We start from the raw sequence: 26,922 nt of genomic DNA, 5'->3' as shown, positions 1-26,922 counted from the left end.
TATTATTAGTATTTTTAAAAATCCCTTTTCCAGTGGAATTATATGTTATGTTCAAGAATATGAAAGGACAAGTTTTAAAAAAAAAAGTTCAAAAATTGCTTGATAATAATGACAAAATAAATAAATACATATAATAATAAAATAAATAAATATAATAATAATAAAATAAATCAATCAATCAATAACATGATAATAAATAAGTAAATCTAATAATAATGAATCCGTAAATACAATAATAATAATAATTGTGATGAGAGACTTGGTGATAATTGGATAGGATGATTTATTGTTTTTCAATGGAATCTTATTGTGTTTCTATCACTTATAGAGATATTGTGGCACAATTAATAATAGTATTAATAATTAAGTCAACTAAATTGATAATACACACACAGTAACTCAAAGATTTTCAGAGAATCTGATGTGAAATATTTTGAGTTGATATTTTGCAAAGTTGAAAAAACACTCAGTAGTTTTAATTTGTGACATATTTCACACAGGTGTAAATAAAAACCGGCTTAACCATGTGGTTACTTCATATACATCCTTTATTTATTTATTGAATGATCAGAAAACATGTAAAATCATATCGTTATTATGTAATCTATATCTGATAGATTTTATTATGAATTTATTTTTGCCTATTTAAAGGTGAAAAAGAGAGGCTCATACAATACAAATAAGTAATCACACATTCTTTATCATAAATAATAACTAAATAAAAACTCAGTCATTCAAACTTTTACTCGTTGCAAAATGTGTTTGAATAGTTTAAATAGTCTATGTGTGTGTGTCTGTCTGTGTGTGTCTGTGTGTGTGTGTGTGTGCGTGTTGGGCGGGTCATATTTCATTCTTTGAAAGGACTCACCTGCTGATCTTCTGATCCATTAACACGCCCTGTTGTTGTGGCGAGTCTGTTCTGTGGGTGGGGCAGCGGCAGCAGCTGGTGAACCGCTCCAAAGAATGCTGGGTAACATTCATGACAGAGAGAGAGGTGGTAAAGTCACGAACCAGGACAGAAAGAAAGAGAAGACATCAGCAGTGTTTGTTTACGGCTTAAATAAAGCCAGAAAGTCTGCTTTCCTGGTGGAGATTGGCGTTTAGGCAACAAAAGGTGACGGTTAAGTTCAGACGTAAAAAAGTGATGGTTAAGTTCAGACGACAAAAGGTGACGGTTAAGTTTAGACGACAAAAGGTGACGGTTAAGTTTAGATTACAAAAGGTGACGGTTAAGTTCAGACGACAAAAGGTGAAGGTTCAGTTTGGACATCAAAAGGTGACGGTTAAGTTAAGTCGTCAAAAGGTGACGGTTAAGTTAAGTCGTCAAAAGGTGACGGTTAAGTTAAGTCGTCAAAAGGTGACGGTTAAGTTTGGACATCAAAAGGTGACGGTTAAGTTTAGTCGTCAAAAGGTGACGGTTAAGTTTAGTCGTCAAAAGGTGACGGTTAAGTTTGGACATCAAAAGGTGACGGTTAAGTTAAGTCGTCAAAAGGTAACGGTTAAGTTTAGTTGTCAAAAGGTGAAGGTTAAGTTTAGTCGTCAAAAGGTGACGGTTAAGTTTAGTCGTCAAAAGGTGACGGTTAAGTTTAGTCGTCAAAAGGTGATGGTTAAGTTTAGTTGTCAAAAGGTGAAGGTTAAGTTTAGTCGTCAAAGGTGACGGTTAAGTTTAGTCGTCAAAAGGTGACGGTTAAGTTTAGTCGTCAAAAGGTGACGGTTAAGTTTAGTCGTCAAAAGGTGACGGTTAAGTTTAGTCGTCAAAAGGTGACAGTTTCATGTCTTTTTTACTTGCATTGGTTCTGGTGTTGGTTGGTGTTGTTGCAGATACAAGTTCAGGTTTTGGAAGCTGGATCAGTGGGAACATCTCATGACACCTGATGTAGCAGGATATCCTTTGACATGTTACACACACCACCACGTGTTTGGATTCTGCTCCTCTTTACACCCACTCTGTCGTTTTGCTGAAATGTCACGCTGCAGTCGTGTGGGAGAAGGAGGAGGAAGCTGGAGGCGCGTTAACAGAAAACAGAATCATTATCACAGCACGGGCGAAGATAACCAACATCAGCTGTGCAAAGTTCATCAGTCCCATCAGAGGGAGGAGTGAGACCTCATTTCCTGCTTAATTAGAGAATAATTGATACAACCACGCAGGGAGGCCGATCATATAACACAAGAGTTTAACAGGCTGCTATTATTCACTGATATTAATGACTTACACATGGATTTAGATTAGCATATCGTGGTGTTTTGTCTTTATGTTTTTGTTAACCTTCAAACAAGTAGATTTTGTTTTTGATAATAAAGATAAACTGTAAATTGTAATTTGCCAAAAATATGCAAAAAAGAAAGAATGAAGCTCCACATTACTTTTGAAAAAATGTATTATAATGTATTATATGTATTATGTAATGTATTTATAGCATTTCATACACAGATGCTGCCCAAAGTCTCGGGAGTGAAAACTAAAAAATGTTATAATGATAATTAAGTAATTAAATTAATATCTTTCACAATAACAGTTATTCTGTAAAATGTGATGCCAAATAATGGCTGTAATGAAGACTTATTTTATGATGAAGAAATGTTTCTTATTATCATCATTATTTTTCTTATTTAATAATAATTATAAACTTTATTTATAAAGTTACAAAGTGTTTTACGTGGTTTAACCATAATTAAAACATTTCAGGAGGCAATGAAATATAAAATAAATAAAATCTAATCACAAAATAAAAATAAAAATAAAAAATTGCTCACAATAATATAAAATTAATAATAAAACATGTAAGAAATAAAAGCATTAATAAAATGCTTTTTAAAACCATAACTTATGACAAGTGATTTAAAAGATAATTTTTTTTGGATGATTTATTGATTAATCATTTAAAAATCCGGGGAATGTCGCAAAATGCCTAATTTATACTCTGTTTATTTTTATTTACGACAAATAAAAGCTTTTGAGATTTTTTCAATGTTTAATTGACAGTGTAGATTTTTCTGTCGGCCAACTAAACTTCAACTAAACTTAAATTGCCAGTATATCCAGTGGAGAAACAAAGAGTTTCATTTGAGGACTGACATTGTCAGTCTGCCCTCAGAGTTTGTGTCCCTGAACACATCACGTGAGCCCCACAGAGTGGCCACAACAGTGAGTTCTCAGTGAGCGACGGCACCGATCCAAAACAATCGTCTGTTTGTGTGTCAGCGGAGAGAGAGTGGGTCCACACACACACACACACACACACACACACACACACACACACACACACACACACACACACACACACACACACACACACACACACACACACACACACACACACACACACACACACACACACACACACACACACACACACACACACATCACTGCGACTTCCTCTGCTGCCATGAAATGTGTCGTCCTCTCAAACACACAAAGGAAAGGCTGCTGTAGCTTGGACGTCTCTAGCCGAACACAGTTTGTTTTCATCGCTGCTCTTTATGTTCTCATCCGCAACGCGTCCTCTGCTTTTAAAGGGAGAGTCCACCCCGACACACTAACGCTGCTGGGAGGCTGTTTGTTTGGTGACTGTTTGACTTTTACATCATGACGTCATGTCCACATATTTCCAGTTTCTGATGTTTTAGAGACAAACAGAGGAGCATGTGTCAAACTGATCCAGTAAAGGGCCGCTGTGGCTGTGTGAAGGCAATTCAGGTGATTGAATAAGTCGAGTCAGGTGTGTTCTTGCTTGGTTGGAATGAAAACCTGCAGCCACAGCGTCCCTTTACTGGAACAGAGTTCAACCTTTTTTAAAGGGGAACGACCAGGTCCCCAGGACTGGTGCTCTCGTCGTATGCCACCATGGGCTCAGCAGCCAAGCGCGGTACTGCAGCACTCGCCTGTTTGTGTGGCAGTCCTGTACCCAGAAGGACATTCGCCCATTCACTCCCATACATGTCGGGAAGAGGAGATCACCTCCGAAATTATTATTTTTTGGATACAAATCGAAAGGCTCATTATTATCTTTAGACCCTCTACTAAAAACTTTTGGATATAGCATGTTTCAAAACATTTTGGTATCCAAATTTGATAGTATTAAAAGTGTCAAAGCTATAATTACAAACAGGTGTCAAAAGAAGCATTGTTTTTTTATAGTAGTACAGCTTTGGCGTACATTAGCAAGCAAGCTAACGTTAGCCATCTAAGGTTTCACTGAGCGTACATTAGCAAGCAAGCTAACGTTAGCCATCTAAGGTTTCACTGAGCGTACATTAGCAAGCAAGCTAACGTTAGCCAGCTTAGGTTTCACTAAACTAACAGTAGCAAACATGCTAATGTTAGCCAGCTAGCTGTAACTTAGAAACGCCGCATGGATCTTGGATTTGCTGGATGAATCAGTTGGCCTTATCCACTCAAGACAGGGTGTTGCTACGTCTGATAGCTAGCGTTTCATTAGCAGCAAACAGCACAATATATTCCACTTGTCAGTGTTTCCTCTAGGATTTTCATCAGCATTGGGGGAAAAGGGCCTCCGCTACACAAACGGTAGCCCACAGACCCTCAGCCGGCCTAACCCGGGCACCAGGGTCTGATCCTGGACTGCCCAGAGTCACACGCCCCGTTTGCTGTTGTTACAGGACGGTGGCTGACCTTAGGTCGGCCCGGAGCTGGACCTAAGGTCTCCGGGCCGCCGCTGCAGAATGTAGAACAGTATGTGTGGCTGTAGACCTAGACTTCTCTTTATTGATCCTTCATGATAACTCCCTCAAGGAAATTGAGTTTCCAGCAGCTAACAAAAACACGAGGGAGGTATGAAAAAATACAGTATAGGATAACCAATAAACTCTTAGCTAAATAGATACAGAAACTATACAGTATATACAGTAAACAATAAACTCTTAGTCTAATATGTAGACGAGCTGAAGAAAGGCGAGGGACATCACATGCTTTGGTACTTGGCCGGACTCAGCAGGGACGTGGTCAGAGCCTGTGGGCTGTTTGGTTTGGCTGTAGTGTCTGTGGTGTGAATGCTGTCGATCGAACTCAGACGACAGACCGACCACAGGATATTATTATCATTTTAGTTGTTACGTGATTCCTGGTGTGACTTCAAACTACAAGTACTGTAAATTCATGCGATGGCTCAGACAGCGATCTCACGAGGGACCTGAATAACACGACTGTTCTGCATGTGCATGTTTTCTGATCGATCACACGCTCCAAAGCAAACTGTGTGTTCAATTCACCCAGTAAATAGTGTGTGAAAGTAATCTGTCCTGTAATCATTTTACACAAGACTTCTCTTTATCGTCCCGTCCGACTATCTGTCTTTATTCACAACATGCTTTCAATCTAATAATGCCCATAATCAGTCATTCCTCAGTGAGCTCTTTGTGACATCAGTGAATAAACACACACATTAGAGGCATTCAAATAATGAGCTCTCTTTGTTTTTGACTGGACGTTCACAGTCTTATCCTCGTGCTGTCCCGCGTGGTCTTTGTCGTTCAGTAATGTGTCAAAGTGAAGTTAACCAGGAGCTAAAAATACCTCAAAGTGCAGGTTTTCACCGAGCAAAGACAGCCTCCTGTCAGTGCGCCTGCAGAGAACTGAGCCTGCTGGTGTTCAGAGAGGAACAATCAAACATGGTTCACATTTACGTGAACTGATGCTCATCTCGCAGAGCATCCAAGCTGCTGCAGACCGGGAAAAAAGTTTTGACAACCTTTTCTTCATGCATCGCTGCCTCAGACACGCTAACTGTCACAATAAAAGTCCCTGCTTTATATAGCTCATTAATGCTGCAGTATGGACTATAGGAGATCATCGAGCTGAGCAGGGATATGTTGATTTAAATATTTCAATAAAAATGCTAAATGAATAAAGATAAAAAAAATAAATGCATAGATAAAATGAAAAAATCATTAAAAAATATATATGTATATATAAATTGAAGAATGCTAAATGAATAAAGATAAAATAAATACACAGAATAAATGAAAACTTCATTAAAAAAAATATATGTATATATTAAAAATGTTTAATGATAAAATAAAAATAAATACATAGAATAAATTAAAAACTCTATCAAAATAAATACATACTGTATTTATATATAAAATAATCTTAATTAATAAAAATAAAATATATATTTATTCATTATTATATAATTTTAAAATTATGTATGGTGAAATAGGATAGCAAATAAATAAAACGGCTATATATATATGAGAATAAAAGTTATGTCCCATTTTATCAATTAATTAATGGCTACATTTGCTTGAAATAGAACTTTTGGTATATTTATGGGAAATGAATGTATTCATGTATTCATGCAGTCATGTATTCATTTATTTTTTGGCAGGTTCAGTCCTACATAAGAAACTAACACGCACAAAAAAAACCCTCATCTGTTGACCTGCGCGTGGACGTACGTTGACATTTACCTTATTTAAAGGGAGTTGCTGTAACGTAAAGGTGTCCTGGCTATAATTCCAGGATTAAAGTGGAGTGAATTTAAAAAAAAAATGTACTTGACTGTTTAACTGAATGTGAAAGAACATATTAAGACCTTTAATTTGCATTTCCCACAAACGAACAGGTTCACTCACTGTTCCTGCAGTAAAAACCCATTGAGCATCAAGCCTCAGTGTCCGCTGGACCAGTCACTCCGCAGTAACGCCTGCATCTTTCATTTCTCACATGACTGAGGATGTTAATGGGAATAATGTTCCAGAGGATGCTGAAGCAGGATTTGTAATATTTAGGGCGGCGGCTGCAGATAGAGTGAAGTGTTTAAGTCTTTTCTAAAAACCCATGAATGTGCTGATGAGTGCCATCAGCTGCTTCAGACCAAAGGATTACAACTGAGACTTTTGGGGTTAAAGTGAGCAGCAGCGTCAGTTTTTCAGGTTTAATGGGATAAAAGTCAGGTCTAAAGTCAGAAGTTCACCGGTCATGAGCAGCTCGGAGAAGTAACAAAGAAAGTTAAGAGAGAGTTCCTGTTGGAATCAGCTGCACGCTCCTTAACATTTGCATTTGTTCAAGCCAGCGCGTGCAAACCTGTTGATTACAGCTCTTAATATAAATTCAAAAACAAATATATTAGCAGATAACAGCTGAGTCACATTAGATGGATAACCCCAATAATTTTACACAACATATAATAGAGAAAACAATGCTGGGGTGATTTAGAAATGGTGTCATATCGGTATTTATTTAAAAAAATATATTTTGTATTATTTATTTGAATGGCCAGCAGTTGACTGACACTGAACATACAATACTATTTAGCTATGTAATTATTTTTTTAGTTTTATGTATGGCAGCAGTTGACTCATATTGAACATACAGTACTATTAAGCTATTTTATTAATATTTTTATTTATTCTTTATTTAAATGATCAACATTTGACTGATACTGAACATGAAGTTTGTTTAGATATTTATTCTAATTTTATTTTATTAAGTAAAAGGGATTAATAAAATTTATTTCAGTAGCCAGCAATTGACTGATACGGAACATACCACAGGCTACCATTTAGCTTTTTATTTCATTTTTATTTTATTTATTCGAATAGCCAGCAGTTGACTAATTTTGAATATACAGTACTATCTAGCTATTTATTTCATTTTTTTAAATAGTCAGCAATTGACCGTTTCTGAACGTGATGTATATTTAAATATTTATTTTATTTTTATTAATGCTTTATTTCTCAGTTTTATAGTACAAAAGTTTTTGTGTAAAGACCTCAGGGTCTCTGCAATCTACTGTCTTTTGCTTGGTCTCCTGAAGCTGCTACAGTGTGTGTTAGTGTGTGAGAGTGTGTGTGCTTGTCGTTTTAATTGTGTCTTTTAAAGGTCCAGCCTATTTGATGCTTTTAATGTAAAATTATTTCTGCCCTTTAAGGGATTGTACTGTACATTTCCTTGTACTGGTACAATGACAATAAAGACAATTCAATTGAAGTGTAACTTCCCCCTCCTGTCTCAGCATTTGACTTGATAAGTAGATGTTTAGTGTGTTGAGCTATTTTCATCCCACATAATAACCCACATCTATGACCTCTTTCATCTGAGCAGAGTTTTTATTGCAGCTCAGGATGACATCACTTCCTGTGTGTGTGTGTGTGTGTGTGTGTGTGTGTGTGTGTGTGTGTGTGTGTGTGTGTGTGTGTGTGTGTGTGTGTGTGTGTGTGTGTGTGTGTGTGTGTGTGTGTGTGTGTGTGTGTGTGTGTGTGTGTGTGTGTGTGTGTGTGTGTGTGTGTGTGTGTGTGTGTGTGTGTGTGTGTGTGTGTGTGTGTGTGTGTGTGTGCGCGTGCGTGCGTGCGTGCGTCTCTTGTATTTTAATAACTCATGCTTCTGCAGTGAGACAAACCGTCTTTATGTGGCTGAGACTTTATGATGATGTTGAAAGCCATTTATCAGACACTGCAGACATTATTAGTAATAAATGTTCCCTCTGGGAGTTTTGAGTGTTTCATTAACCTTTTAAAGACTTGAAGCAGATGCACTTATAATAGAAAGTTATGTTTTTTATTATCAGTCTGAAGCTGGATGCTGAATTACCATTTTTGCGTCATATTCTCACCTTAAAATGAGTAATTTTCTTTTTTTTTTGCAAGCGTGTGCAGAGATTTTGCGCTGCATTCATGCGTTGTCTGAAATAATAGGACAAGTTAGTTCCCGATTTTATTTTCACAGCTCATGTGATCAGTTTCCTTTTACTCTTTGTTATCACACAAATAGTGGAAACGCTTTGAGAAAAACATCTTTGTAGCATCCGTGTTGAAGTTGGAAAAAAACACTTCCCAACTGGGGAAATGGGATCCTCCGAGGAGCATGTGAATACACCTTTAGTCTAGTTATTCTTGACTTTATTGACGGTTTATTGATCCCAGAGCTGTTTGTGTTGCAGGTAAAGCCGCGTTCGACCTGCTCTCTCACGCTGAGTGATCTCCTTAAATGGCGTCTTTTTATATCACAAAGTCAAACGCAGTGTGCTGCTTTTATTCCACACTTTTACAGCCCTGACAATGAGTTACCAGCAACCTTTGATCTACATTTAGTTCACCTACATTAAGGCCTCAGCAGCTGCACAGTGTTCTTTTTTTGCTGCTTGTTCAGGAAGAAATCCAGGTGAGAATCTCCCTCATATTCTTGTGCAAGAGACGGTTTACATAAAATTTAAATCAGGACCACAGCAGTCCCCTAAACTGGGGGAAAGAAGTTGTCATTTGTGGATGTTGAAGAGTATCGTGCACTAGTTACCTTAATGTGATGCCCATGCCAAGAGTTCATTTGATTCCTTTTTTATCTACTTCATCCAGTACCTGTCGTGAAAGTGAAGGGAAGCATCTTGTCACAGGCTTTGAAGCCAATTTGACATAGTGGCCAAACGGTGGAATAACAACATCCGGGTCGACCCACCAAACACTTTTTCCCACTGACTTAGATGGTGAAAGAGACGTCTGTAAATCCTTGGGTTTTCGAGCGTCACAACTCCCACGAAAAATTATCCGAATTTGATCCATTTGGAAAGTCTAGAAGAGCTGTAACATTACATCATTTAATCCCCATTCAAGTCAGCTGTAGCGCTGACAGGAAGGCCATGCTACAGACTTTATGGGTTGTAGCACTTGTCTGCTAATCATGTCGCATTAAATTGGAAAATGCTTGCTGTGAGTGGCTACAAGCAAAACCACACAAATTTTTTTTTCTGGATTTTGTACAAAAGCGATCAAATGTAGGTGTCGTTTAACTGGAGAAGTTTCAATGATGCATTGTTCTGGGTTATTTTGGTTAATACTTTAACCCATTTAACCTGGATGCAACGTTTGCGCTTATATACCTTTAAGACCGGAATAGACACGTACACACACACGTCTGCTCGTTTTGGATGATCCCGTCATTTTTGAGACAGGTGACCAGTGAAATGTAATGCGGTTTCGCTGAAATACACGTGAAGAAGGCCAAAGGGGAAAAAACAAAACAAAATTGAAATAAAATCAAGCTGAACAATGACAATGAAGGACGAATTGAGCGGCGTTACTGACAGCAATCTAACCATGACCCAAAATATAATGTTGACAAATGCTGACTTTCTGTGCAGTTTTTCAAAAAACACTCAGGTTTTGGGCGGTTGTTTTGAAACAATGCTGAGGTTATAGAGGAACTACTTGGGTTTTCTTAATGAGTCACAGGCACAGACGCACCAAACCGAAATTAAAGAACTAGCACAGACAAAGGTGCACCGTTGTGTCGCCTCACGTCATCACGAATCGGCCCAAAAGTTGCCTTTAAACACACCACAAAGACTACAGCGGACGGCCAACTAGCAGTCCACTCTGCGCCTGCGTGAGAAGGAATACCGCTTCACACCAGCGGCAGTAGTCTGTGTTCATCATTTAAAAGGAAACCGGAAGTCGGACGAGACGGAAAGACGCCACTTATTTGTGTTTTTGTGTTTACTGTGCACGAGCGAACCATAACACAAACGATTAGGAAGATATTCTGCTAAAGAGTTCAGGGGATAAAATAGTAATCTTTGCAAAACAGCCGGCGAGGGAAGACATGCACCAATGATGCGGGACATACCGTGATGACCGCAGTGACACATGACCTCAACACAGTTACATCCACAGTTTGTTTTATCTTTCACCAACACAGATGAGATATACATTCAAACAGCTACCCATCGTCACACAGGAGTCGTCATGCCGCACTAATAAAAGACACGATTTAATAACTCTAATTGACTTTGATGGCGTCTCCAGTGCTGAACTGTGCAGTGATTATTTTTAAGTTACCATATAAAAGAACCTCAGTGCTGTTATTAAGTTAGCAGTTTGGCAGGACGCCACCATGCGGAGCGAGAGCTGAACTTGGAGGAGGCGACTCCGTGCTCGCTAGCTTATTCATGCTCCCATCTGGCAAAAATCTTGTTCCCGGGGCTTTTGAATTAAAGCTTGAAACTCAAAGCAGTCTCTTCGACACTGATGTAACACTGTTCAACTCATAAGTGAAGATATCCTGAGTAAAGCACGATGTCTAAGCTGGAACACAGAGTGCCTGTAAACACCGATCAGTCCAGAGGGGGGTTGAGCTCCTTTACTCACACATGGTGGGAGTTTGTGGTCTCTTTCTCTTCAGCTGCTTGTGTTATAGCAAAGAAGTGCAGATAGATACTCTGGTTACATCAACATGCATGTTAAGAGTCTTGTTTTTGGTACAACGTCGCGATAAGTTGAAAAAGAATCTTTGGTGATCCTCTGACTTTGCTTGTAGAGCAACAGGGCTGCAATTAACGGTTGTTTTCCTGATCATTATTAATGTTTAAACATGTAGACCAATGTTTCCTAAAGCCCAAGATGACGTCCTCAAATGTCTTGTTCTGTTTTAATAGTTGACAACGTATCGATGAATCTTTGCAGCTCTAACCAGGGGGTTGACATTTGTTCTCATTTTGTGATATATCTCAACATCTACTGGATTTATTGGCATTATTTTACCAACTAGAACTTACAGACATTTTCCCATCAGCCTCAGCAAATGCTTGCATCTTAAATATGCCTTTGTGAAGATATTAGCACGCTAATGTTAGCATTTAACTTCAGCCTCACAGAACAGCTCCAGTGTACGGAGGATGAAAGCTGCCAAAATCAAAAATATATAAATTACTTGATAAATATTTTAATATGGAATTAATAATCCAAAAAATAATCTTCAAAATAAATAAATGAAGGCATTAATTAATTGATAAAATGCCACAAATTTGAATTTTCTGCTTTCATATTTATGAATGTTAAATGAATTTAAAATAAATGAAAAATACATTTAAAAATTAATAAATGAAAGCTAAAATTCAATTGAAAAGTAAATACATAGTTGAATTAATACAAAGGTAAAAAAATTGAGGAGCAAATAAACTGACTATGTCACATTTTATCAATTCATTAATGACTGAAATTAGGTCTGAAACAAAAATGCAAGGCGCAGGGATCATTGTTCCACACGGACTGTTTTTGCAGATGCACACCACTACATCCGGAGAAGGCAGAGAATAAGTTTGGAACATTTCACATGTAAAAAGAAGCCGTTTAAGGAAGGTGGTTTGCGGTAGTTACAAAGAAACAAGAAGAGAATGCGTAACGTTAGCTGTCCTCGTGAATGCCTCTATGTTTATTTTTTCATGAATGATAAACAGAACGTCACCTCCCTGATCAGTCTTTATAGGTTTGTTTGAGTAAATGTGTCAGTGGCGTTTTGTACGTTGCTTGTTGTTACGGTAAACAGGAAGAGAGAGAGTTGCTCTTCCTGTTAATATCTATCTCTAATTCATTCTCTAAATAAATCTATAAATCTATTTATCTTTGAAACCTTGCCTTCAACACTGTCCAGTGACAGTGAGTGACGTATCATTTGACAACAAAACTGACCTCATGAACCCGGCCACATGATTGGTAAATATCTCCTGTATCTGTCCAACCAGTGACTTACTTACTTAGTGACTTTTTTCAAAATGTTTCTAAGCCCCCCCCCCCCATGTAGTAAACAAAAATAAATAAAATTATTATAATAAAACACAAAATTATATATATTTTTTTATCTGATTACTCGATTAATCAATGAAATAATCAGTAGGATCCTGGATTACAAAAAGGTTCAATAGCTGCCGCCCTACCTGAAATGTTTTTAAATATTTTTGCTACATTTAATGGAATATTAATTTATTTATCAAGTAATTTATGTATTTATGTTTTATTGACTTATTTTCTTATAATATATTACTATTTCAATTATTGATAAACGTAGTGATTTTTATGGGCCGCCAGTTAATTACATGAAATAATTTCCCAGAGCCCAAGATGACGTCTTTAAATGTTTTGTTTAATATTCAGGATTAATCATCAAAATGGTCTTTGATTCTTTTTTTTTTTTTTTTTTTTTCAATTTTTCAATTGACGCCTTAGTTGAACTGCTAAAATGTAAATTAAAGTCCAACAGAAAGGTGTTTAAATCTGTTTAAACACCTCGCTGTGACTTTTTCCTTAACTTATTTTAATGAATGAATCATATTTTTTCCTCCGAGATAGGAAGGAGAAAGCGGCACATTTGACCAGATCAGCTGAGTGTGGGAGGACGCCCCCACACGCCGCAGTAACACGATCAGCTGCTCGTTTGACTCAATAATGCTGTAATTGGCTTGTTTGCCGCCACAAAAGCCCCAGAGAGCTCAGCCACTAAACATCAGTCGATGCACTTTCTGTTCAGTCCACAGTTTGACCGACGCTCCTGGTTTTGATTTTCAATAATGATCTACAAACTACTGCGACTGTCACACATGTTAATCCAACATTAAAACTTCTTTATGTGATAAAATGTGCTTTGAAGGTCGTCCCAGCCTTAAAAATCGTGTCGAGGTTCATTTGGTGAAGGTTTTTAAAAACAAATTGACTCTGATAAAAGGAGAAAAAATTGTTTAAAGGCATGTTAAATGAGTGTTTTTTGTTTTGGTTCTGTTTTTTTTGTGTGTGTTTTCTTTATTTCCAGAGTATTGTGTACATTCATGACATTGCCAGCTGGTTCTTGTTGTTGGTTACAGAACATAATACAGTAACTGTACACTTGATACAGTGAATACTTTTTACCTATAACCTACTTTATCTCAATACTCTACATTTCTATTTTTTGTATGTTCCCCTCGAACTAAGACAAACATACTTATAAAAGAAATAAAAATGGTATAAGAATAAATAAATAATATATATATACACACTTATAATAAACATACTAATCTTTTACCTATTTACTAGCACACATAAATAAGTAAGTAAAAGAATAAAAATGAAATACATACACATTCATACATACATATAATATACACACTTGCACAATATATACATACCCACATACTCACATATACATACCTTGATAATAATAATAATAATAATAATAATAATAATAATAATAATTATTATTATTATTATAGGAATACTAGCAGTACTAGCTAGTACTAGTACTAGCATTATACCCAGACTTGTACACTTTAAAGTAAGGAACGTATAAAAAGTAATCGTAAAATAAACTTGTTTTTGGTTTATTGAGAAAATAAAGTCTCATACACTGTCTTAAAAAAAATCTCCATTTTGGAAATAGATAAAATATATTTTTCAATAAAGTATTGTAATGAACAACATGTGAACTTTTAATGTCAAGTAAAGAAAACGTTGTATATAACAGGCTACAGAAAAAAAACTCACCTCTGACTCTTCATGTTTTCCAGACTCCTCAGAGTGGTGCGATGGAGGATGGGAAGCCGGTGTGGGCGCCCCACCCAGCGGACGGGTTCCAGCTGGGAACGATCGTGGACATCGGCGCCGACAGCCTCACCATCGAGCCTCTCAAACAGAAGGGAAAGGTGAGCGAGCTCTGAGCCGACAGACACAACAACTGCGCCCACTTTTTCACTTATGTTTTGCGCTTCGTTACTGGCATTTGTCACTTTGGGATGTTGGCGGTACAGTTTACCCATGAACCATAGCAGCTGCTGCTGTGAAGTTGAGGCCGCAGACTAAACGTTTCACAATGAAAGAAATCTGGAGGTGTGGACAGAGTTTATTGAGTTTAAAAACACTTGCTAGGCAGCTAAACAGGGACACCTTCAAGGTTTGTAGAGCTATGATATTTTTAATTAAAAAAGTGAGGTATTTTTGCTTATAGTCCAAATGAAATGGGAAAGAGGCGAGGTCCGTTAACAGCCCACCTGTCAGGCCCCCTCAAGACTTTCTTTTTAGATGATTTTCATGTGCATTGAAGTACAGTGGAGCTCCTTAACTGCGGTCGCGGGAAGCAGCGAGGAACGGGGGGGCCGGAGCCACGACCCACCTCCACCTCCACCAAGGCCCGGGCCTTTTCCAAACTAGCAGTGCACCGTAAAGGCTCTGAAACCAACTCTTTGGTCCATGCTCTGCGTACATTTCTTCTGTATTTCTGCATGTATCCTGCAAGCTTGCGGATACGGACGGATACGGACTAAATATCTCAAACACAAAACACAAAAAAGTGCCGTGAATAACAGGAGCGAGCAAGTCATCGAAAGCCCTGACAGTGAGGTTTGTTGTCAGTTTCTCGCATCTGTTAAACCGATGACTAGCATTCGTCCACACTCTGGGATGTATTTAGTGTCTCACTGACCACTGCCGTCTACAACGCTGCCTGCCATTTTGCCTCCTTCTCAACAGACGCTGGATCGTCATCTCCTCCATCGTTGCCATGTTTGTTGTTTGTGGTAGTTTTGTTAATGGACTTTATTCAATTTTTAATCTGATCGACACCCTCAAGGGTGTCAAACTGATCCAGTAAAGGGCCGTGTGGCCGCAGGTTTTCATTCCAACCAAGCAAGAACACACCTGACTCGACTTACTCAATCACCTGAACTGTCTTCACACAGTTGATTAGTTGGACCAGGTGTGTTTTTGATTGGTTGGAATGAAAACCTGCAGCCACACAGCCCTTTACTGGGTCAGTTTGACACCCATGCTCTAGAGGATGTTATGCTCAGCGTCCATTCCAACGTAAAGATGCATGAAAGCTTGAGGGCAGTGACAATTAGAACATTGATTACGTACGTCTCTATTTACCCACCAAACAGGAGCAGAAATGAGCCTTAATGCCCCTTAGTGTTCAGTCCCCCCGGGCAGGCGGCATTGACCCTACCTGTTCAAGCTGGAAAAAATATTTTCTGTTTATTATGGAACTGTGGCACCCTGATACGTTATAAATTGGCCGATAATATCGATCTGGCTCTAGTTCAGACTATAACACAACCCCGGAGTTTTCAAAATAAAACGGGCTCAGCAGCGTTTCCAAGCATCTCTGTTTTAGGTGCTCAGAAACTCTCGAAGTAGGGTGGACGCTAGGCGCAAACGTGGAGAAATTAGTTTTTAAAGGAAAAGGTTGTAGTGTGGATGAAGCCTTAGTTTCCTGTCTAACCTCTTTAACCTTCTGTGTGTCAATGATTTACCATGCCACTTAATCTCACGAGGGAGAGGCCACACAGTCCTGGAAGCAAAAAAGCATCATTCAGTCAATGATTCACCTCCGGACGCTGCAGCTTTACAGCCTGCAGGTCTGACGTGCTCGAAAACTGAATCAGCATTATCTGAAGTGGCTCTTGACAGCAAAGACAAACAGGCTTTACTTCAAATCCCCTCCACCCCGCGGACTCGCCACCGCCGTTAATTCACTTTTCTACCCGATCAGGTGCCGTAACGCCCCTCTGCAAAGCTTTTAATGTCACAGAGAGCCCATCGCTGTGGTAACCCGTAAAGCTCGATGTCCATCCAGGTAATCTTTTTCCCAAAAGGCCTCTGGGGCTGAGTGCTCAATTTTGTTTTTTTAAAGAGCCTCCTCACTAATTCAGTGTACCGTGGGCCTATAAAACACAAGGCTGTCAGAGTTCAATGGGAACACGGATCTCAGTAGCGTTTAGTTAAGTTAGTGAGGTGCTCAGGGGGAGACAGCAGGCCAACAGCAGATTTCACATAGAAGTTGAGTTCTGAAAGCTGGGAACATGAAGATTCATTATAGATGCAGCTCATCTGTGTCTTCTGGTCATAAATCTGTATTTCTTGAGTCGCCTATTCAATGTTTAGAGCGTCTAAGGGACTCAGAACATTATGATACATGTATATGAAGGTCGGTCCAGCGCTCTGTTATGTCTCAGAAGTTGTTGCAGCAGTTTTTGAGTTGATAACCCATTGTTTCACAGATTTGGTGCTATACTAAACCATTTTTGAACTGTCCAGAATTGATAAAAACCCTCCAAAATCCAACATTAAGACACCCACACAATGAGGAACACCAGAGAAAATCCATGCTGTTATTTGCAATTTGAGGGTTGAGAACCAGAGGGGCATAAATCACATTTTGGACCAAAATTAGTAGAGGTGCACGATAATATCACTGCAATTAGGTGTGGGAAAAGGGGTCTTTATTTATATATTTTGGTATCTATATCGGTTATCGGCCAAATGAGTCCATACCATGCGTCCCTAAAAAGACAGTACTGCTCTCCTCAATGTGGGAAATACTGTTTTAAATCAATGTCAAAGAATAGTTTTTTTTGATATTGTCATCCACACAGTTTATGAAGTTTTAATATTAAACATTGAATGCAATAAACAAAGTGTGGACACTTTTTTTTTGGCTCCCCTGTAAAGTTATTGAATTGCTATGTTTACTGATTTACAATAAAAATAAATAATAAAAAAAAGTCTGTTAAAGTATTTTAAAGGTGAGTCCACTGCAGCTTTGTTGCAGGCAGAATAAAACTTGTGTTTGAGTGTTTCCGTGCTCTTTGTCTTAAAGAAACATGAGATCGGAGTCACATTTAAAGACTGGAACACTGTATTTTCACACTTTACATTATTGCACTGCAAACAAGGAAACTTGCCCTCTTCAGATCTGTTTGGAGTGAGTTTCCGGGCCGCAGCAACAGCCAGAACAATGTCCGTTGTGTCCTGCTGCAGCCAGTTTGTGCCAGTGTCTGACGATGCGTTCACTTGCTGGCAGACATCCTGCGATGGACGTCAGGAGAAGCGCAGAGGGCATGATACCCTGTCATACTATCAGTCACAATGGATGCCCCTTTGTCCTACGTAGAGTGTGTGTTCTCACAGAGGGAGTCCGCAGTTTGATCTGCCTCGGTGAATTGTTATATTTAACAGGTGTTTGAACAGAAATGAATTAAACCTGAGTTTTGAATCGACTTTTCCTGTAACCCTGGTTCACTGAGACTCTGCAGTCTCAGGGACTCGAAAAAGACGTCAAAATTCTCTGATTCCAGCTTCTTAAATGTGAATATTTTCTGGTTTCTTTCCTCCTCTGTGAAAGTAAACTGAATATCTTTGAGTCGTGGACCAAACAAGACGTCAATTCAGTCATCCACAAACATATGGGTGACGTCACCATAGCTTTGGGCATCTCTTATTTACAGTCTGTGGTTAAAGCGTACGGATGGCGGTGCATATATAACATCACAGTGAGATGGAGGTAAAACGTGGGGCAGTCTGCAGCCAGTTTCTCTGAGAGGGTGAACAGTTTTTTTCCTCTGATTATTGGCCGTCGTCCCCTCCACCTCCTCCTCTTCCCCCTCCATTCTCCTCATGCGGCGCTGTGTTGTGGAATCCGTCCAGTTTAGGCCGAGAATGTGGAACATGCCACCACTGGAAAGAATGAATCCACTTTACGTCACCTTGGCTTCTGCAGCCTTGGCGTGCTGAAGGGCCTGCAGCAGCGCCTCTTTAAACGGGGCGGATTGAATGGCTGGGCCCTGCAGAGGAGAGGAAATACAACACCAAACACCCTCCTGCTCCACAACCCTGAGTCCTGCTGAAGTAAAAACCCAACATGGCCCCTTTTACGCGCAACAATGAGAAGAGAGGACGGCGAATGCATTCGGACTTTAGGAGTCACAGTGAACCTCAGAGTTTAACTTTGGTACATTTTAGTGAATTTGCTTAAGGAGGAGAAATGTTTCTTTGTTGGAAATATGATAAATATAATAGAAGCATCACCCTGAGAGCCCCGATTTAATCTTTAACAATACAATTTATAAATATATCAAGGAGAAGTAGAATCAGTGGTAGAAGTACATTGATTTAAATATTCTACTGAAGTATTAAGTAAAATGTTTATTTTTTAATATGTGAATAAAGTTGAAACCGAAAACAATACAATAATAATAATAAAGCAAAAATAAGTGTACCATTGCAGGCAGACCAAATAAAAATAAAAAATAAAACATTAACAATAGAAAGACATCCTAAAATAATTTAAGCAAGAAAATTCAATTCACATATTCAAAAAGGAGCGAGAAGAAGTGTAATGTATTTAATCCCACCCCTTCTCCAGAATTAGTAGTATTTAATTATTTATGTTATATCTGATTATAATTTATAATATATTAATCACCATTTATCTTAACTTTATAAAAAATGTTAATCTATTTCAGCATATTTATTCATAATTTCAAATCAAATCAAAAAAAAATGTATCTTTATTTATATGGCACTTTTCATACTTTTACAGTAGCACAACGTGCCTCAAGAAAATAAAAGCAAAACAAAAACCGAAACAAAACAACAACAAAGAATCACATACACACAAACACACACAATTTATAATATACCACGCTTAACAACATATTAATCACCACTTTATAACAAGATATGAATTAATTTAATCGTATTTATCCTGAAAAAAACAAAAAAGTAAAATAAACAGTAAATGAATAAAAAGGTAAATGAAAAGTATTAACTTGAATATTTCTTCCTTATATTCATTCTTTCTCAAAAATGAATCTAAATTAATCTAAAATAATAATGAAACCTCATGCGGTCCCGTTTCCTCCGCTGATATGGTTTCATTTGATCTCTAATGTATGTTTATATACTTAATATACATAAATAAACCTAACTATTTTACCCTAAGAAGGCGAATTAACTCATGAAGTCCATCATTGTAAGTTAAAATAATTTTATTACTTGTATTATTCTATTTTACATTTTTATTGTTTTTTTACTTTTTGTATTTTCTGTTTTAATACCTCATTTGATTTGGTTTATTAATATTTTGGGTATTTCACGGACTTTCTTCATTAGACAGCAGACTATTACACTTGATCCTGCTTTCTGATGTCTAGTGCGTTGAGATTTTGAACTTAATGATTATATATACCTCATAATCTTTACTTAATCTCTTTCTTTGCAGACTTTTTTGGCTGCTATCAACCAAGTGTTCCCTGCAGAGGACGACATCAACAAACATGTGGAGGACAACTGTGGGTTTCTTTCATTGACATTATTTCTCTTCTTCAAAGAAAAACAGGTTCGGTCACCTTTCCCTGTAACTTTTGCTCTCTTTTTTTTTTCTTTGCATCCCTCAGGTTCTTTGATGTACTTGAATGAAGCCACTCTGCTCAACAACGTTCGTGTGAGATACAGCAAAGACAAGATTTATGTGAGTACTGAGAGGAAGACACGTTTTCAGAAAAGTGCCGAATTCATGACTGGTTCTTATTCTGAAAAGAGTCTTTGTGGGTTTAAAGAAGAAATGTCAGTGAATGAGGCCCATTGTTTTTACCTCCTCCAAAGTATTTTCTGTGACAACATTTGAAACTGGAAGTGATAATGGATCTAATGTCTCGTCTAATGTGTGCACTGATGAGAAAAAACTGTTTCTGTTAGAATGCGTGTAGGTCAAACACATTTCCAGAATCCTTCTTATCCTGCGGGTACAAAAATATTCTCTGCAGTGAAGAAACAAAGATGACTTCTCTCTGAATGTAATCAGCAAAACTCCAGTCAGAGTTGACTGAACGTGTTATGGACCAACGAGTGCGACATCAGAGAAAATATCTGAATGTTTGTTTTAACCTGCAGCACCTTTGGGTGGAGCACACACACACGCATACGCACACACATGCATCGCACACACACACACACACACACACACACACACACACACACACACACACACACACACACACACACACGCGCCTACGCACACATGCATACGCACACATACACACACACTCACACAGGTACTTACCTGCAAACACTCGTCATCACACTCACTCATTTACTTGCACTTACACGTATCCATTTTACAGAGACTGAAGGAAGTCAGATTTAATTAATAATCAGATTTAACCATTTAAAAACTGATCTCCTGGGGCCAGTTGTTCAAAACACTTAATCTGGATCAAAATTGTCCGGATTTGGAAATCCCATTTTTGCTATCCAGGATCAGGCAATCCGTCTTACTTTCATGCCGGTTTTTCAAAGCAACATTGGATTGGATCACTCTAATCCAGATACACAGTTTTCAAGATTACCAAATCCGGATTGCCAGTGTTCTAAATGGGACAACATATCAGTGGGCTACAGCTATGTAAAGAACAACGGGTAGAAGAGCCAACATGGGGTCACTGTAAGTGTTTTTTCCATTTTGAGACAAAACACAAATATAACAAACATCCACTTCCATTCATAATTTCTTTTATGGCCCCTCATCTGAGCCACAACAAATACAAAACAAATATGCAAATGCATTGTGGGTATTTTAAGAAAGGTCTTAAAGGAAAAAAATAAAAATAAAGAAGAATGTTCAGGGTTCTTCGTCATTTGAGGAGGAGAGAGCAGCATTTTCAAGCCCTGCTTTTAGGAGGCGGGTCTGAAGTTTCACTTTGGTTTGCTGCACTTTGGTCAGCTTGATTTGTTCCTCTGCTAGCAGTATCTGTGCTTCTGCTCTTTAGTTTGAGAAGTGATTGATAGGCATCATGATCATTATTATTATTATTATATTTGGCAAAGGACGCTTCAAGCCTCTTTTCTCAGCTCCTATGGCTGCTGAAGAACCAGACCAACCTCTGGTTCTGTCAGACTGAGAGACTGTACATGTAGTAAGGGATGCCATTGTTAGACATTATTTTCATTTGTGATGATTGTTTGTTTGAATTTAATATACAGTGATGACAGAAAAATTGAACATTATTTTTGTTTGTTATTGAAATCTGGGGATTGTTTCATTGTTTTCACAAAATCATTTTTATTTTATTTTATTTTGACTTTACTAAAAAATTGCACACACACACACACACACACACACACACACACACACACACACACACACACACACACACACACACACACACACACACACACACACACACACACACACACACACACACACACACACACACACACACACACACACACACACACACACACACACACACACACACACACACACACACACACACACACACTTGTATGAACTCCATGAGATGTGATCTGACTCTTGTGGTATCGGCTGTGAATCGGACTCATACTGACACCCGGTGGCTGAAGCAGGAACTGATTTTAGTTTAAGCCTGTGAATGTTCTCATTCGTCCAGGTCATCGTTATCCTCAAAGCAATTTCAGTCAAAAACAACTGGACTGGTTATTTGTCTAGGAAGACGTTTCACCTCTCATCCAAGAGGCTTCATCAGTTCATGTACGCATCTGACCAGGCTGGGACTGGTCCAACTAACTGGTGTGGAGATCCAGGTATTTAACCTCTCACAAGGCCGATGATGTCACTGACACCCTTTGTGCTCCAAATGCCCACGCCCGTCGTTGGAGTGACAGTCGTTGGTGGGCAGTTGGTTTCGACTTCGTTAGTGCTCTATTGAGTCTGAACGACAGTCGTTGGGGTCACCCGGGCCATGTGTGAACAGTTGTCCTTTGAGGTTAGATTGTTGAATCTCCTGGGAAGGGATGAAAGGGCGGCATTGTAAATTGGAGATAAGTGGTGTCTCAGACCCCCTCCTCTGTTTAGCGATGGTTTCTCCACTTTTACATAGATGGCTTCTTTTACTCCTCTTTCAAACCATCTGTCCTCTCTGTGCAGGATTTGGACATTGCTGTCATCAAAGGAGTGGGCTTTCTCCTAGAGGTGTAAGTGGACAGCCGAGTCCAGGCCTGAGGAGTTAGCCTGATTTTAGTTTAGTTTTATCTCACCCATAAACAATATTAAACAGTGATAAAACATTTTTTTAAAAAAGTATGTGTGAGTGCTTTAGAAATCTGTAAATATTTGTATGAAAACAACAACCCTTAAAAAATTTGAATATGAGAATAACACTCAAAAAATATCAACACAAAATAATCCAATCAATCGGTTTAAATCTGTATATATATGGGGTTCAAATGAAACAGCAAAGAGTCATATTATAAATAATGTATTCATTCAATAAGAGAACTCTGTGATATTTCTTAAAAAAGTGATGATAGGAAGATTTATAGAGAGATTTTTAGCCCGTCTAGTACTGTAATTATGGTATTTTGAGTTTTGAACAAAATAGAAACTGTAATCTCATATCTCACTTTAAAAACAAATATGCAGATTTGAAGAATATTATCATTGAAAATGGACTAAAACTGCAACTTCTGAAAGAGCAGTGCACTCGGTACAACAGCTTTAGAGAGAGTCACTAATCTAATCTAATCTTTTTCTGCAGCAGCAACACTTTACACAGATACATTGGAAGAGTACTCGCCCAGACAATGGTGCAATGTGTTAAATATGGATAAATCTGAAAAACTGTGATATAATGTTTAATATAATATTTTTCTATGGATCCCAAAAGACTTAGTAACCTTATTGCAGACCAATTTGGTGACTCACACCCTCCATTTCTTGTTTGTTTTTAGTCTTTGTGTTTGTTAAATGTATTTACATGTTCGAAAGAAAGTAAGACAAACTGCCAGTAAATACAATTATTAATGTCACTTTTTCATAACTCTTCTTCTTCTTCTTCTTCCCCTTCTCCCTCTCCTTCTCCTTCTTCTTCTGCTCCTTCTTCTTCTGCTCCTTCTTCTGCTCCTTCTTCTTCTGCTCCTTCTTCTTCTGCTCCTTCTTCTTCTGCTCCTTCTTCTGCTCCTTCTTCTTCTGCTCCTTCTTCTGCTCCTTCTTCTTCTTCTCCTCCTTCTCCTTCTCCTCGTCGTCATCCAGACGTTTGTAGCCAACATTCTGATCGCAGTGAACCCGTACTATGACATCCCAAAGCTTTACTCGCCAGAGACCATCAGCAAGTACCGCGGCCGGTCGCTGGGCACGCTGCCGCCGCACGTCTACGCCATTGGTGAGTCAACACACACACACACACACACACACACACACACACACACACACACACACACACACACACACACACACACACACACACACACACACACACACACACACACATATATATACACACACACACACACACGCTGTTCTTGTTATCGTTTATATCTGTTGGTTTGTGTCACGTTATTCTGGTTCTCAGCTTTATGTTTCTGCTGAGTGCACAAAAAGCAGTTCATGTGTTAATTGTGATTAATGTTAAAAGGTTGGATAACAGGACGAGCTTGTGTTTTATTCATATTTATTCCAGTGTTAAAGGATTCACATCCTTCAGTGTGAGCGGGAACATTCTGTGTTTGAGTCAGGTCATTAATAGTCTCCTGTTGTAGTTTCTGATCTGTCCAGCATGCAGCGCTCAGATTTACCACAGGACTGTGTGTGTGTGTGTGTGTGTGTGTGTGTGTGTGTGTGTGTGTGTGTGTGTGTGTGTGTGTGTGTGTGTGTGTGTGTGTGTGTGTGTGTGTGTGTGTGTGTGTGTGTGTGTGTGTGTGTGTGTGTGTGTGTGTGTGTGTGTGTGTGTGTGTGTGTGTGTGTGTGTGTGTGTGTGTGTGTGTGTGTGTGTGTGTGTGTGTGTGTGTGTGTGTGTGTGTGTGTGTGTGTGTGTGTGTGTGTGTGTGTGTGTGTGTGTGTGTGTGTGTGTGTGTGTGTGTGTGTGTGTGTGTGTGTGTGTGTGTGTGTGTGTGTGTGTGTGTGTGTGTGTGTGTGTGTGTGTGTGTGTGTGTGTGTGTGTGTGTGTGTGTGTGTGTGTGTGTGTGTGTGTGTGTGTGTGTGTGTGTGTGTGTGTGTGTGTGTGTGTGTGTGTGTGTGTGTGTGTGTGTGTGTGTGTGTGTGTGTGTGTGTGTGTGTGTGTGTGTGTGTGTGTGTGTGTGTGTGTGTGTGTGTGTGTGTGTGTGTGTGTGTGTGTGTGTGTGTGTGTGTGTGTGTGTGTGTGTGTGTGTGTGTGTGTGTGTGTGTGTGTGTGTGTGTGTGTGTGTGTGTGTGTGTGTGTGTGTGTGTGTGTGTGTGTGTGTGTGTGTGTGTGTGTGTGTGTGTGTGTGTGTGTGTGTGTGTGTGTGTGTGTGTGTGTGTGTGTGTGTGTGTGTGTGTGTGTGTGTGTGTGTGTGTGTGTGTGTGTGTGTGTGTGTGTGTGTGTGTGTGTGTGTGTGTGTGTGTGTGTGTGTGTGTGTGTGTGTGTGTGTGTGTGTGTGTGTGTGTGTGTGTGTGTGTGTGTGTGTGTGTGTGTGTGTGTGTGTGTGTGTGTGTGTGTGTGTGTGTGTGTGTGTGTGTGTGTGTGTGTGTGTGTGTGTGTGTGTGTGTGTGTGTGTGTGTGTGTGTGTGTGTGTGTGTGTGTGTGTGTGTGTGTGTGTGTGTGTGTGTGTGTGTGTGTGTGTGTGTGTGTGTGTGTGTGTGTGTGTGTGTGTGTGTGTGTGTGTGTGTGTGTGTGTGTGTGTGTGTGTGTGTGTGTGTGTGTGTGTGTGTGTGTGTGTGTGTGTGTGTGTGTGTGTGTGTGTGTGTGTGTGTGTGTGTGTGTGTGTGTGTGTGTGTGTGTGTGTGTGTGTGTGTGTGTGTGTGTGTGTGTGTGTGTGTGTGTGTGTGTGTGTGTGTGTGTGTGTGTGTGTGTGTGTGTGTGTGTGTGTGTGTGTGTGTGTGTGTGTGTGTGTGTGTGTGTGTGTGTGTGTGTGTGTGTGTGTGTGTGTGTGTGTGTGTGTGTGTGTTCCAGCTGACAAGGCGTACAGGGACATGAAGGTCCTGAAGATGAGCCAGTCCATCATTGTCTCAGGGGAGTCCGGGGCCGGGAAGACCGAAAACACCAAGTTTGTGCTCAGGTGAGGATGGCCTGATCTTTATTCTTTTTATTCTCTTTATACAGAGATAGTCGCTATGTATACTTTACTTCCTTAACTTTTACTGTAACTTTCTTTACTTTTACTGTACTCTACTGTAACTTTCTCAACTTTTACTTTAATTCCTTTAAAGTAAAAGTTCCTTTTTTTACTTTTGCCTTTATTTTTTACGTTTACTGTACTCTACTGTAACTGTCTTTACCTTTACTTGCTTTACTTTTACTCTACTTTAATCTGACTGTTTCTTTACTTGTCTCACTTAAAGAAGCTGTTGTTCTGTCCACCACCTTCTTTATAAAAAGTCTGTGATTGAAACTAAACTTCAGCTCAGAAACCGAGATGTTTAGTGGAAACCTGCTGAAACTCCTGAAACATTTTGTCCTGACAGATACTTGACCAGCTCGTATGGAACGGGTCAGGACATCGACGAGAGAATCGTGGAAGGTGAGACTCACTCCTCCTGCTCTTCATGTCTGTTTCCTCTGTGAGTCTGTCTTTGTGACTCCAGTTTTTCCTTCTCTCACTCTAACAGCAAACCCGTTGCTGGAGGCTTTCGGAAATGCAAAAACAGTCCGGAACAACAACAGCAGCCGCTTCGGAAAGTTTGTGGAAATCCACTTCAATGAGAAGGTACTTTATATTTACAAACGATAAAAAATTATGAATTAAATATGATGCCTAACAGCTGTGGTTATTAGGCATTAGCTGTTTTATCTTCATGTGAACTTAATGAATATCTCTGAAAAAACAGTATTCCTTGTAATCTACTATGTTGTTGCTTTTATTATCATTTATCTTTACAGATTTCTTACTTTATTAACTCGAGTTTCCCTTAGGCAAACCAATACAAAATGTGAAATATTCCTATTCCCCGTATGTATTCCTATTCTATTTTATTTTATTGTATTCAGCTTTTCTATTAAGTGTTTATCTGGGCTGGAGGACCAAACCAGTTTAAAGTGGGCTGGAGGAGTTCACAACGTCTTCCTGTTTACTGTCTAAATCTGCTGGGGAAAAAAGTCGGAATATTTTGAGAAAAAAATTTGGAACATTTTGACAAAAAAGTTGTAATGTTCCAGAGAAAAAGTCGCAAGATAGTCACAAAAGAAGTAATATTTTGAGAAAAAAAGTAGGACGATTTTAACAAAAAAATCTGAAAGTCGGAATATTTTAAGAGAAAAAGTCATAAGATTGTGACAGAAAGTATTTTGTGGAAAAAAATCAGAAGATGGTGACAAAGAAGTCGTTATATCTTGAGAAAAAAAGTGGGAACTTTTGTGATCAAACCAATTTAAACTGGGCTGTAGGAGTTTTTCCTGTTTGCTACATGTGGTGGGGAGATATAGTGGTTACCTGGATGTAACCCCAGTTCTA

The 26,922-nt window shown here is 38.9% G+C and overlaps 1 protein-coding gene across 9 annotated transcripts in view; it reads left to right on the top strand.

Moving 5' to 3' along the window:
• The window catches only part of LOC310961663 (unconventional myosin-VI), a 160,363-nt gene that overhangs the window by 10,346 nt on the left and 123,095 nt on the right, over nt 1-26,922 (top strand). For all 9 annotated transcript variants that reach the window (XM_083933826.1, XM_083933825.1, XM_083933824.1 and 6 more), the window contains exons 2-8: nt 14,271-14,405; nt 19,760-19,829; nt 19,935-20,008; nt 23,549-23,678; nt 25,425-25,530; nt 25,937-25,992; nt 26,081-26,178. In XM_083933826.1, the coding sequence (XP_083789952.1) occupies nt 14,289-14,405; nt 19,760-19,829; nt 19,935-20,008; nt 23,549-23,678; nt 25,425-25,530; nt 25,937-25,992; nt 26,081-26,178 (651 nt within the window). In that variant the 5' untranslated portion in view covers nt 14,271-14,288. The remainder of the gene's footprint in view (nt 1-14,270; nt 14,406-19,759; nt 19,830-19,934; nt 20,009-23,548; nt 23,679-25,424; nt 25,531-25,936; nt 25,993-26,080; nt 26,179-26,922) is intronic.

This window comes from Echiichthys vipera (assembly GCF_963691815.1).
Source record: "Echiichthys vipera genome assembly, chromosome: 19".
Taxonomy (NCBI): domain Eukaryota; kingdom Metazoa; phylum Chordata; class Actinopteri; order Perciformes; family Trachinidae; genus Echiichthys; species Echiichthys vipera.
Note: the sequence above shows the minus strand (reverse complement) of the source record. Positions and strands in the feature narration are given on the sequence as shown.